Source organism: Mobula birostris, chromosome 15, assembly GCF_030028105.1.
Source record: "Mobula birostris isolate sMobBir1 chromosome 15, sMobBir1.hap1, whole genome shotgun sequence".
NCBI lineage: Eukaryota > Metazoa > Chordata > Chondrichthyes > Myliobatiformes > Myliobatidae > Mobula > Mobula birostris.
In genome coordinates, this window is record NC_092384.1 from 50,582,565 (window position 1) to 50,596,380 (window position 13,816).

Consider the following 13,816-nt stretch of genomic DNA (forward strand, 5'->3'; position numbering starts at 1 on the left):
GCTCTTCATCTATCAGTTCTTGGTCATGGGATGCCAAAACCTCTTCAACATCATCTTCGTCAACTTCCACAAGCCAACTCACTTTGTCCTTGCTTCGTTCACCACGATCGAAACACTTAATTATGTCTAGTTTTACGCTAAGTGTAACACCCTTACTCTTTCAGGCTTTTCCGACACCTTAGAACTTGTCTTGCTAACGGCTGCTCAATGCAACGTGTTAAAGCAATGTTGTTCTGAATCCAGGGGAGAGCAGCTGCTTGGGGCGCGCGCTGCCTTTTATCACGTGCTCATTTTTTCGTGCGCTGATTTTTTATCGTGCGCTGCCTTTCTTCATAACAGTGAAAACACCTCCTGAAAGCAAAAGCAAGGTACTGATGTAGGTCTTTCATAACAGTGAGGTTTCGTAAAGCAAACGTTCGAAAAGCAGGGGACACCTGTATTGCAAAAATTAGCAGGAAGCTAGAAGATTGGGTAGTTTTTATAAACCAATATAAGGCAACTGAAAAAAGCAATAACAGGAAAAAGATGAAATATAAAGGTAAGCTAGCCAATAATATAAAAGAGGATAGATACCAAAAGCTTTTTTCAGATACTTAAAGTGTAAAAAAAAGGCATTAGTGGATATTGGATTGCTGGAGAAGTAGTAGTAGGAGATAAAAGAATGGCAGCTGAATTGAGTATGTATTTTGCATTAATTTGCAGAAATTACTGGGGAGAAGGTGCTTGGAAAATTGAAAGTGGATAGGTCATCAGTGATATGTACCTGCATCGCTGGATGTTCAGCTCCCAGCCATGATCTTCTTTCAGCCGCAATTCTGTGATGCCCACAACATTGTACTTGCCAATTTCTAATTGTGCTTTAAGCTCATCGAACTTGTTTCCTATACTATATGCATTGAAATATAATATCATCAGTCCTGCCCACCTTTGAGCACATCTAGAAGAAGCAGAGTTGCTGGAAAGTAGCATCCATCATCAAGGACCCTACCATCCGGTTTTTGCTCTCTTCTCGCTGCTGCCATTAGGAAGAATGTACAGAAGCCTCAAGTTCCACACCAGCAGGTTCAGGAACAGTTATTACACCTCAACCATCAGGCTCTTGAACCAGAGGGGATAACTTCACTCGCCTCCACACTGATCCCTCAACATATAGACTCATTTTCAAGGATTATTTGACTCATGTTCTCGATGTTTACTGCTTACTTATTTATTATTATTATTTTGTTTATTTTTCTTTTTGTACTTGCACAATTTGCTGTTTCTTGCACATTGGTTGTTTGTCCGTCTTGGTTGAGTGCAGTTTTTCATTGATTCTATTATGTTTCCTTGTATTTACTATGAATGCCTGCAAGAAAATGAATCTCAGGGTAGTATATGGTGACATATGTGTACTTTGATAATAAACTTACCTTAAACTTTGAACTTTGTATTCATCACCCTTCTTAAATTTGTCTCCATGTTGCCTGAAGTTAAGTTCTTAACCCTTTCTAAACTTCCTTATATTTTGTTCTGGACACCTCAGTAACCTTTAATAATAATGTAAATAAAGTGCAATAGGAGAATTTTCAAGTTATGGAGAACTCAATTTATTAAAAGCAAATAGTTTATTTGAAATTTCTAAATTTTACCATTCCTATTTTACATGTTCCAAATCCAAGACTAGGTACTACTGCTGCTTATTTTTACTTATGCTCCAGGAAATTTAACACTGTTGGGTAAATAACCACTACAAATGTGGGGGTTCATAATTCTTTAAAACTTCTTGTACGTAGGATTTTTAATTGCAAAATTAATTTGATTCCTTTATTTTGGTTTATGTTCTTTTAATAGGTCTACAAGCAAAAAGTCAAACATCTGTTATATGAACACCAGAATAATCTTGCTGAGTTGAAGATAGAAAATACAGTGGCCCTGAAACTGGGGCAAAAGGAGCATCATGACCAGGAACGTCATTTAGTAAATGATATGAGAAACCTAAAGCTGGAACTGAAGGAACAGGAGCTCTCTAATGAAAACATGGTGAAAACCTTGAAGCTGGTACGTTTTTGTAGAGTCATAGTTAAGTCCTTTTAATGTGTTTACTGCAAATTCAACTGTCAATTTATAGGTGTTGTAATGATTAGCTAGATTTCAGATCAGCATTTAGAAGTAGGTAGTATCCTAAAAAAATACAAAGCAATTGATAGATGATAAATATTTGGGCTGAGTTGAGAATGGGAGCAAGGTGGTGGTCTTGGTGAAAGATGTTTGAAAATTGTGTTCCAGAATGAGAAGATATTGGGGTCAATGTATTTCTGAATCACTTTGAGTCTAAGATGTTCTCCAAGATGTCTAAGTTGGAGAATATAAAATTTTGAAAAGTATTGAGAGGAGAGGTTAGAATTAGCTAAGACTCTTTTTACGAACAGATAATTTGAGAAGTGCGAACCCAGAACATATTTAAAGATATCTAAAGCAAATGTGGTTCAATAAGTGTTGATAAAAATCTTGAATACATTGCCAGATACTATTGTCTCGAATTATTTGAATACTAACACAAACATTGAATGCATTATTAGAATACTAACGTTTCTGGTGGAGAAGTTATTGGAAAAAAATCAGAAGACAGGATTAATCTACACTTGGAAGCAGAGTGTCAATTAAAGATGAATGGTTTTGCTGCAGCTAAATTCTGCCTGCCAATGTGATTGAACATTTTTGAGATCACAAAATGTATTGATAGGGGCAGTACGGATATATGGCTGTACAGCAGAATGGACAGAGGTATCTAAGACGAGAGGATAAAGGCTTAGGAGAACGGATAAGAGGTTTAGAGCAGATTTAAAGAAGAAAATTTTCACTCAGTGGGTAATTGGAAATTGAAATGCTCTCCCCAAGTGGTCAGCAAATCCAGGTACTCTCACAATATTTTAAAAGTAGCTAGGCCAGCCAGTCAGTCACCAAGACATAGAAGGCAAGTGCTAGTAAAATTCTAGAAGAGTCTGGAATTCTGAAATAAGGACAGAAATGCTAGAAGTCTATCAGTAAAAGTTCATCCTTCACTATTGCTGTAACACACTTCATCCTTCACTATTGCTGTAACACATTTGTGATGAAAATTTGCTTCATGTTCATCAACAGAAAAATGATGAAGAAATTACAAGATTGTGGAGTGACTTTGAGAAACAAACAGAAGGTTGGTCCGGTTTATCTATTGGTAGATCTTAAAGTGCAACCTAAATTAATCACATTAAAAATTCAGATCTTTGTAAAATGCAGAAGGCATTGAGTTCTAACTTGTCAATAAAAGTGAAGGACTGAATCTAACTACCTAGCAAAAAGGCAAGGGAGAAAAATAAGCGGCAGCCAAGATAACTTTTAAAAATAATACTAGTATAATGCATACCATGAAATAAGATACAGAGCTGCATTTGTGAGACCTTCTTTCCAGTGAAAATGGATGATAGCATTTCAAAAATGTTGGAGTCTGACGTGTGGCTGCAGCCTGGCTGATTGTGTGGTTGTTGCTGGTTTACTTAAAGTTTAATATTATGGTTTCAGAAGCACCATCAAAAGCAGGTTAGTTGCAATTTAATGTGAAAATTAGAATCTAATGACAAGCAAAAGACTGTAGTTGCTGTTTTAGTAATTGTTTAGACAAAAGAAAATGTAGCATTCATTATCTGTGAAGTTTCAGCTGGTGGTCCAATTGGAGAGCAGTCCAGAATAGATGCCCTTACATTTACCCAATGTTGAACTTATTTTAACACTATTTGATCCATGCACTTAATCAATTCATGTCACCTTCCTGTTCTCATCCCCCAAATGATCAACTTTTGGATGTTTTTATACTTCACTTCTAAGTCATTAACACGCAGGAGAGGATTAAACAGTGGATGCCCCTATACAGATTCCTGGAAAACACAAATTGCCAATTATAGTTGTTTGCCTTTATTTCCATTTCTTGTCTTATACTTTCTAGCCAGTTTCTGATTTGCAGTTACTCATACTTATATTTTGTTAATAATTGCATGCACAGTTGCTAATCTAATATATTTGAATGCCTATGTAAATAAAATCCATAGTTTACCACAGCAATGATCTCAAAAAATTTTTAAAGTGGCTAAGGTCAAATATTAGATTTTCTTTCCCCTTTTGGAGTCAGTCTGGATGTTTTAATGATGATGTTACTTGTTGCAGCATTGCTTCCTGCTTATGGTTAGGCATTCCTTTTGGTTTAGCTACATACAGTATATGCTGAATATAAATAACACAAATCTTTGACCTGGATTGTGTGGTTGTAATGATAGCAAAAATAGCATTCAGTGCATCTTTTGTGATTGAGAGATGTTCATGATTTCTTTAGAAAACTAAGTGTAACCACTGGATATTCAAAATTCTCCACTGTTGTCAAGGAACATCTGGAAATAGAAAAAATGGATACTTGCTAAATATCGTTACTGCAGAAATCCCTAAAACTTTACACTTTGTTGCACTAGGTGGAGGTAAATTCTCAATAGCATTCCAGATCATTAATTCAATGTCATTAAATTAATGTGGTTTGCAGCTAGGAGAAATATTTCATATTGGATGGATTTTAGAGTAAAATTTAAAAATATTTCATTAGTCTGATATTTAAGCTTCAGTCTTTCTCATTCTGTAAAATGTTCCAAATGCTTTACTTGCTGCTTTGCAATCTGTGAATATTCCTTATTGTGAATGGCAAAACAGTGAATCTGATGTCATTTCTGTTTCTGAATTCTAGCAATCCCTTTGAGCTGCTGTCTGACAGTAACCATTGTCAGAGAAATGCCACAGATCTCTAGAGCTTTGTGGGCCAATTCCTTTGACAACAGTGGCAGAAATTACTGCTTTGTCAGTAACTGCAGAATCTAAATATGAATGCGAAAGTTCTTCTAGTTAAAGAAACCAGACATTTTTTAAAATTATACATATGATTTCCAGATCAAGTGTTATTACTATACTTTGCTGGATTCTACTGCTCTTTAAATAGAGTCCATAAAAAGCAAACCATGATTTGAAAGTTTGTCATTTGAGTATTTTTTAGATACTGCTTTTGGAACTTTTAGGATATACACTTTAAGGGATCACATCTTGCTGTTAGAAATATGGTAAGACAGGCTTCACACTGTCAGTAACTTTGGATATATGATCATGCTTCATATTCTAAAAATAGGGTGAATGTGTCTATGATTGTGGAGCCACTTGCCCAATGAAAAGATAAGCAATCAAACTTGTAACTTGCCTCTAATAGGAATTGAGTCTCTTCAGAGGTTTATAAAGAAAATCATTGCTGTTATTGTAACTAAATTGATTGCCTTCAATCCTATCAAATTGTTGACGCTTTTAGAGAGGTCTGCCCAAGTTTCACTCTCCTGAACCTCAGAAATTTAGAGCATTAAGATCTAACATATGTCATTGAATTATAGTTTCTCAGTGGAAAAAAATGAAAATTTTGTTTTGTCAGAAAATTTTTTAACCATGATTTCATACTAGATATCGAAGCCAAGTATCAGAAGAAGATGGACATGCTGCGTGAAGAGATGGAATTGAAAAGAAAAACAGAGATTCATGAAATTGAAGAGAGAAAGAATAGTCAGATCAACGCATTGATGAAAAATCATGAAAAAGCTTTCAGTGATATTAAAAATTACTACAATGACATCACTCTTAACAACTTGGCACTCATTAATTCATTGAAGGTTAGGGGTTTTCCCATCATTAAACGGATTTACTGTAGATGATTGTACATGGTTACAAGTAAAATTAAAACTTTTGCACACTTTGCTGAGTGACATAAGAGCTTAATTTCTGCCAGAAACTGACAGCTGGATGTATTTGTATACTGTCTTATCCATTCTTGGATCTGACTTCAAATCAAGTTCAATTTGATGTCATATCTTCTTCATGGTGGCTGTTAGCACCCATGAAAAATGGGGTTAGATAGTCTTGACACAACTTTAGGTTTCTAAGGCATAAATCCATTTATTTTTGTTAATTTTCCATTGGAAAGCAATCAACTCTGAGAAACAGAGAGCTTTTTATTGAGGGTTGGATATGAGACATTGTCAATCAAAGGCTTCTGATCTTTGCATTTTTGCACAAAAGGTACTCAGTAAATTTCTTCCGTTCTACCCTTCAGAAGAATGTAAGCAAGGCGTGTTGAGGAAGTATAGCAATATTGCAGGTTATCTCCAATATTGATCACTTGATCACTCACTGAACATAGATAAAATATAGATTTTACCAAAAAAGAAAGATGTAATCTCTGAACCATATTTATTTCATGCATTTACCTTAATCTAAGTGTTACTTCTTATTGTAAAGGTTCATTATAAGAGAGCTACCTTGCATCTAAATGTATGAAGATTTTTTAAGTTCCATCAAATGATTGTGCTTTTGCTAGCAAGATCAACATTTAATGCCTACTCTTAATTTCCCTGGAGAAAGTGGCAAAGAACCAGATCAGTACATATGGTGTACATATTCTCAAAATGCTATTTGGCACAGAGTTCCATTGATTTGACCCGAAGATAGTAAAGTAATGGCAAGGTCTTGGGTGCTGAACGAAATAGACCAAATATATCATTTTCTGCACTATTTAAAAATTCCTCATATTCATACTGTGTGATAAATATTAATGTTCATCTGGATACACAATTGTAAATTATGTTTCTTGCGTGTTACTTGCTGCAACAAAATTGCTGTTCTTTCACTGAGCAGTGGGGAGATGGGATGATCAGATTTTGTTCTCGTTCTTCAGGAACAAGTGGAAGAAATGAAAGCAAAAGAAGAACGAATGGAGAATGAAATGGCAGACCTTCGCATTCAGAACAAACATCTGACAGAGCCCCTTCAGAAGGCACGGGAAGAGGTGGCAAGACTTACCAAACTTTTGGCTAATTATGAGCAGGATAAAGGTTTCCTTACAGTAAGTTTTTTGGTAACTTGGCAATTTGTATACTAGTTTGTCAATTTCTGTAATTGATTTAAGGAAATAATTATGATTATGATACTGAGTTTTGAACCAATATTTATTTTATCCAATCTATCTGTATATTATAATGAATTGTAATTTAATATTTCTCATACTGCTCTACTAAATCCAGGGAATATTATCACAATATCAACATAAATATCACAACACAAATACTGAATTATAATTCAGGTTATAATTTTACAAGATGATAACAGAACAAGTTGTTATTTGTGAAATTCTTGAAAATATTTCAAGTCCATATGTATAAAATATTACAATGTCATATTTTATTTTCTGTAACCAGGGTTTCTCAACCGGGGTTCCGTGAAAGGTCGCTCAGGGTTCCACAAGAGATCGTGATTTAAAAAAATATATCGTTTTTTTAACTTTGCGCAATGCTAGTGCTCACAGTGGTGGGCAGTGAGCAATCTTGTTAGAAGCCTCTCAGCCCAGTATGGTAGTGCATTGTAGGACTGTGTTTATTTGGTTGAGTCCAATTCTTAGTTTTTTGACGCAAGATAGGGGAGGCTGTGGTAATTGGTGAATGCTGTATTGCACGAACGGGAGGAGGAGCATCAACTGCGTTTTATGAGCATTGAATAGACTCGCCTATTTTTATATTTTATTAACCCCTGTGTTGTACAGAGATGTTAGATGGTCTAATGTGGCGATTCTTGAATTGCATTCTTCTGAGTCATTTCACTGCACGAGTGCAACAACCGACACAAAAAAATCCGTCATTACAATGAAAGCTACTTATCAATAGGTTTTACATGGACTGGTGATCCAAGTTGTTTGATTCCATTGTGCCTAGTCTGTGACAAACAATTTACAAATGCAGCAATAGCTCCAGCAAAATTGAAAAGACACATAACTACAAATCACAGCCATATGACACATAAATGTGATGATTATTTTAAACAGCTATTGGAATTGCAAAACAACCAGAGTAAAGCTTTTGTTAATAAAGTCACAGTTAGTAAAAGGGTACATAAATTAGGCTACTTTGTTGCAGAACTTATTATGCAGAAAAGCAAAAGTCACACAGTTGGTGAGAACCTAATAATGCCAGCATGTAAAATTATAGTGAGTAAAATACTAGGACAAGATGCAGTACAAGAAATTGAAAAGGTTTCATGCTCAATGATGGCTGGTTCTTCGCTTGTGAAGATCAGGAGGGAAGAAGAATCCTTAGGAGCGACAGCATTATTGTTGGTGACTATAGAGGCCAATTCTGGATCTGCAGACTCTGGAACAGTAGGGAAACAGGAACAGCTGGGATTCAGGTGTTTGGGTCATAGGATCCTTTCTGCGTCTCCTCTTCTCTTTAGAAGTCACGCTTCTGGATTCCTCAATATTCTTGGCTGTGCCTTGGATCAGCATTCTCCAGCTGCTGCCACTCGTTGACCTTGATATTTGCCTGAGAGAGCTGCTGCTTAAGTTGATCTTTGTACCTCTTGTACGGGGTACCATGATCTCTCTTGCCCTGAGAGAGTTCTCTGTAGAGTACTGCTTTTGGTAACCTGGAGTTGTCCATGTGGCCTGACCAGCGGAGTTGCTTGAGCAGCAAAGTGGCTTCAATGCTTGGAAGTTAAGCCTTCTCCAGGACCTTGTTGTTGGAGTCGCGATCCTGCCAGCTAATACTCATGATGGAGTGGAGGCAGTGCTGATGGAAGTACTTGAGCAACTGGACTTGCATGCGGTACAAGGCCCAGGCTTCGGAGCCGTATGGCAATGTTGTGATGATGGCAGCCCTGTACACCTGGATTTTGGTGGACAGATGCAGCTGGTGGTTCTTCCACACATATTTCTGCAGGCACCTTAAGGCACTGCTGGCTCTGGCAAGTGGATTGTCAATGTTCCTACTACCATAGTGTCGTTGGAGATGATGCTGCCCTGGTAGGTGAACTGCTCAACTGTGGTGAGAGGGTGTTCGTCGATAATGATCAAAGGTGTGTTGTAAATGCCACAAGGGGGCTTCTGATGGCGGATCATTGTTTTCTTCAGAATGTCTGTTAACCCAAAAGCCCTTGTAGCCCTGGTGAAGTGTGACTGCAGCATGTAGCACATCCTCTGTGTGCGAGAAGAGCACAGTTGTCTGTATATAGTAACTTGAGAATGGGCTCTTGCATGGTTTTTGTTCAGACAAGCAGGCGGCCACTCAAACAGTATGATAAGTTGATGTATTGCTGACATGTCACATGAAGCTGATGAGGATTTGTGTGATGAAAAACAACAGCTTCTCTATCAAGGTTGATGAGCAACAGATTTCACTAAAAATGTCATGTAGCATTTGTAAGATTTGTAAATGATGACGAAATTCAAGAAAACTTTCTATTGCAAAGAATTGCCAAAAAATGAGCAAAGGTCAAGATATATTTAATGTTTTGTCTTCATATCTGGAAACAAAAGGTCTGTCTTAGAGGAACTGTGTTGGCATCTGTACTGATGGTGTCCCATCAATGGTTGGCTCCAGGAGAGGTTTCGTTTCTCTTGTAAAATAAAGAAAATCCTGACATTGTTCACAACACACTGCTTTCTTCACAGAGAGGTGCTGATGTCAAAAACTCTTGATGAAGTGAAAAAGGCTCTGGATGATGCTACAAAATGATTATCTTTATTAAACAAAGACCAGTTCACTTGAGAATGTTTAAAAACTGTGTGAAAACCTGGATAAAGAGCACACCAATCTCCAGCTACCTACAGGAATCCGGTGGCTTAGCAGAAGAAGAGTTCTCAACAGGGTGTTTGAGCTGAAAGGTGAATTGCAAGAGTACTTTCAAGAAAATAGCAAGCCAGATTTTGCTGAGTGCTTTGAAGGTGAAGAATGGCTGCAGAAATAGCCTACTTAGCGGGCATTTTTCATCATATGAACCATTTGAACAAATGTCTGCAAGGCCCTGGAGAAAGTTAAAGTTACAAAATTCTTTGATTTAAAAGGAAACTGACTCTTTGTTGCAAATAACCCATCATGTTGCAAGAGGAAACCTTTAAATGTTTCCACTGCTGCTTGTGCTTGAGAGTGAGGGAGGATCAGAAAGTCTCGGGTGTTATTGAAAACTGCCTGGAAGAACTGCAGAACAAAAGTGAGTAGTATTTTCCTTCCTCTCAACAGGTGTATGACTGAGTGAGTGACCCTTTCTCTGAATCTTCTGCTCAGCCTGAGGACTTGACTTTGAGAGAAGAGGAAGAACTTTGTGAGATGCAGTCTGTTCTTGCACCCAAGATGAGATTTACTGCCTGCCCCTGGATAAGTTCTCTCTGTGAAAGAGTATCCCGCCATTCAGAGGAAAACAATGAACTTTTTGCTGCAATTTTCAAATTCTTGCATGTGTGAGCAAGTCTTGTCTTGTTTAATAAGCATCAATAGCAAGGATAGAGATTGTCTCATTTCAGTTGAAGGTGAAATCTATATGAGCTCATCTCAAGTTCAACCCATAATTGAGTATTTGTGCAGCAAAAAACAAGCACGGGTTTTACATGCTAGGCCTATATTTGAGTCTGATCATGCCACTTAGTAAGAAAATGATTTTTCAAAGTCTTGTATAAATTTGTGTTTTAGGCTATATTTTCATTCATATTGCTTTGGTTTATGATTTTTAGTAAGTTTAGTATTCAATTATCAATAAATTTTCATGTTGTAAATAGCAATAATTAAAATCAATTTACAATCTTTATTTAAATTAAATCTCCTGAGCCTTTAGAAAAATTAATCCCTTTTTGGCTTAAGCCAGTTAGTTAACAGAAATTTAGTATGTTTGCCTTATGAATTTTTAAAATTTATGAAAGAGAAAGAACTAGATTAATTTCAAAAAAGCTTAACTACCTATTTTTTAAAAGAAAAGTTAGCTAAAAATTCATTCTGTATGCAAAAGAGCATTGACAATTATTTTTGGATTATCATATCTACAACTTACTGATTATGCTAACGTACTGTGAGTTGTAGGTAGAATAATATTTACACAGGGTTTCCAAGACCTAAAATTATTTCAATGGTTTCTCCAAGACAAAAAGGTTGAGAAAGACTGTTGAGGATGTTATGAGCAAATTGTCATTTGTGATTAACCTAAATATATAGTGGTCAGCAATGAAAGATTGAAGTTAGTGTGCTAAACGCATGCCCTCAAAGTTGTTTTGTAAGGAGTTTCAAGATTCAGATATAGTAACTCTAATTTGTCCTCTCTTGGTGTTTTCCATCACCACTTTGTGGATAGAGGCTTAAGGAATCAAAAGGTGAGCTACTTTAAAAAAAATATCTTCTATAGCTGTGCTGTTTCACGGTGTTTTTGTGATTTTTCTTGAGTTTCTGGTAAGTGGTGACCCTCATGATCTTGGTGATACGGTAGATAAGCTGTTGTAGAGGATCATGACTCATCACTTGGTGGCTCAGCTCTTCTATTGCTTCACTAACCTTCTTAGGATACCATGGATTCCTTTTTGAAAATGGATGTGCTGAAAACTATTTATGAATTAAATGGGACTTGTAAAAATTGAAGGCTATCAGCACTTTACATTTGTGATACTTGAATATTTGACCAAAGTGTGTATTTGTTTTACAGAAATAGCTCTTTTTTAAAACCAATTTATTCATGGATAATAAAAATGTATTAGTGTTTTTAACAAATGTGAGCAATAATTACTTTAGGTATATAAAAAAAATTGGAAGACTGAATGATTTCCAGGCCATTTCTGAGTTAGAATCGTAGTACTAGATATAAGCTAAAGATTTTCCAGAAGTAACACAGCTCCATCTTGTGGATGAAAATTATATGCACTGTTAATACATATGAGAGTGATATTAGCGACCACTTACTAAAATATCTGAGTTCTGGTTGACCCGTCCCTTGACTTCAGAGTAAAGGTAGAAGGCACAAGCCACTGGTAAAGAACACAGAATTTAACAATTGAATTAATTGATTTTTTTCTTGCAGCGAGCTAGAGCAAAGCTTAAAATGTTGGATAAAGAAATGAAGCAATTCAGGTGGGAATATGAAGTACTGGAGCAGCGCTTTTGCAAGGTTGGTCACTATAAAGTTACTTATTGAAATATAGCTGGTGGAGTCTAAAATGCCAATGATGAAAACACAGCCACAGCCCTGCACACCGGAAGAAGAACTTTATTAAAAGTACAGGGGTTATCATATTTGTTTAAAAATCATGTGCTTTATTATCAGATGTCATTTTGAGAAATTGCATTGTCAGTGGTTGTATGACAAGATGACAAGAAGTGTACTGAAACCAGAGTTTAGGAACAGGAGTAAGTTACTCAGCTCCTTGAACATTTTCCTGATCCAGTTAGCTTATAGTTGTTCTTTACCTCAGCTGTATTTACTCTCTTTAATTTCATTTTGCTTGATATCCATACAAAGCAAATTACAGTTTAGCAACCTGACCTGAGTCTTAAGGGTCCTAATTATATATTGTTAGCATCAAAAATTCAAATAGTCTTAGTGTCAAGTCCTTTCAAGCTTTATAAAATAAATGTGTGAGTACTTTATTTAGAGCCTGATTTCCAACCTGAGTTTGATGGGATCCAACAATTTGAGTGTGGTTTGGTTAGGGCATCAAAAAAATTAAAAATCCTTGCTCTTGGGTTCCGTTTGGTCAGGATAGTTTTGAGTTTTGTTGTAATGTTAAACCTGTGCAGATGCCCATCACCAGTCTTGAATTAGGAGAGACGTAAGTGAAATTTAAAGTTCAAGATCAGAGGTAATCATTAGTAATAAAGTGATAATAATGATGATAATAATTCTGATCTTTAGTTTCAATAGTGAAATGAAATAAATATGAAATGTTTTCCGAGTAAATGTACTGGTGAACAAGTTAAACAAGAAACATTAACAGAAATAAAGATGATTATTTTGATAAAGAGGGTTAGGATAGGTGATAGCCTAATTATAGTCTATGAAAAGGATATGAAAAAAATATAATTAATTATGTGTAGTAAATTCACATTATACTTTATACCGACATTGTACTCTCTTGGAAAAGTGACCTCACAGTCACTTTTTCAGCAAGACTATTCAAACTGTATTCCATTGACGCAGGGAAAGGATGGTAAGCAAGGTAAGTCTTGTGGAATGTGTTCAAAGTTCAAAATAAGTTTATTATTAAAGTATGTATATATGTTACCATGTACAACTCTGAGACATTTTCTTGCAGACATACACAGTAAATCCAAGAAACACAATAGAATCAATTAAAGACCGCACCCACCAGGATGGACAAATAACCAATGTGCAAAAAACAACAAACTGCAAATACAAGAGAAAAATAATAATAATAATAGTAATAATAATAAATATTGAGAACATGAGAAATACAGTCCTTGAAAGTGAGTCCATGGTTGTAGTCAAAAACGAGAAAGGAGCATACTTACGGTCTAGGAAGCAAGGATCAGACAAGGCTCTTGAGAGTTATAAGGGAGCTTAAGAAGGAACCAAGGAGAGCTAGAAGAGGATGTACGAAAGCCTTGATGAGTAGGATTAATGAAAACCTCGAGGTGTTCTACACATTCTACACAGTCAGGAATAAAAGAGGAAACATGCTTGGAGTTGGAGGAAGTCCTTAATGAATACTTCGTTTCAGTATTCGTCAGCGAGAGGGACCTTTGTGAATGTGAGGACAGCCTAAAGCAGACAGATACGCTGGAACATTTTAACATTAAGAAAGAGTACGTGCTGGAACTTTTGAAAACATTAGGACAGACAAGTCTCCAGGGCCGGGTGGGATATGTCCTAGGTTATTACAGAAAGCAAAGGAAGAGATTACTACACCTGTGGTGATGATCTTTGAGTCTTCACTGTCCACAGGAATAGTACCAGAAGATTGGTGGGG

At 36.2% G+C, this 13,816-nt stretch overlaps 1 protein-coding gene across 1 annotated transcript in view; it reads left to right on the forward strand.

Moving 5' to 3' along the window:
* Positions 1-13,816, forward strand: part of gas8 (growth arrest-specific 8) — a 43,659-nt gene that overhangs the window by 12,198 nt on the left and 17,645 nt on the right. Inside the window, exons 4-8 of the mRNA XM_072279761.1 lie at positions 1,831-2,037; positions 3,121-3,175; positions 5,497-5,702; positions 6,764-6,931; positions 11,911-11,997. Coding sequence (XP_072135862.1) covers positions 1,831-2,037; positions 3,121-3,175; positions 5,497-5,702; positions 6,764-6,931; positions 11,911-11,997 — 723 coding nt within the window. The remainder of the gene's footprint in view (positions 1-1,830; positions 2,038-3,120; positions 3,176-5,496; positions 5,703-6,763; positions 6,932-11,910; positions 11,998-13,816) is intronic.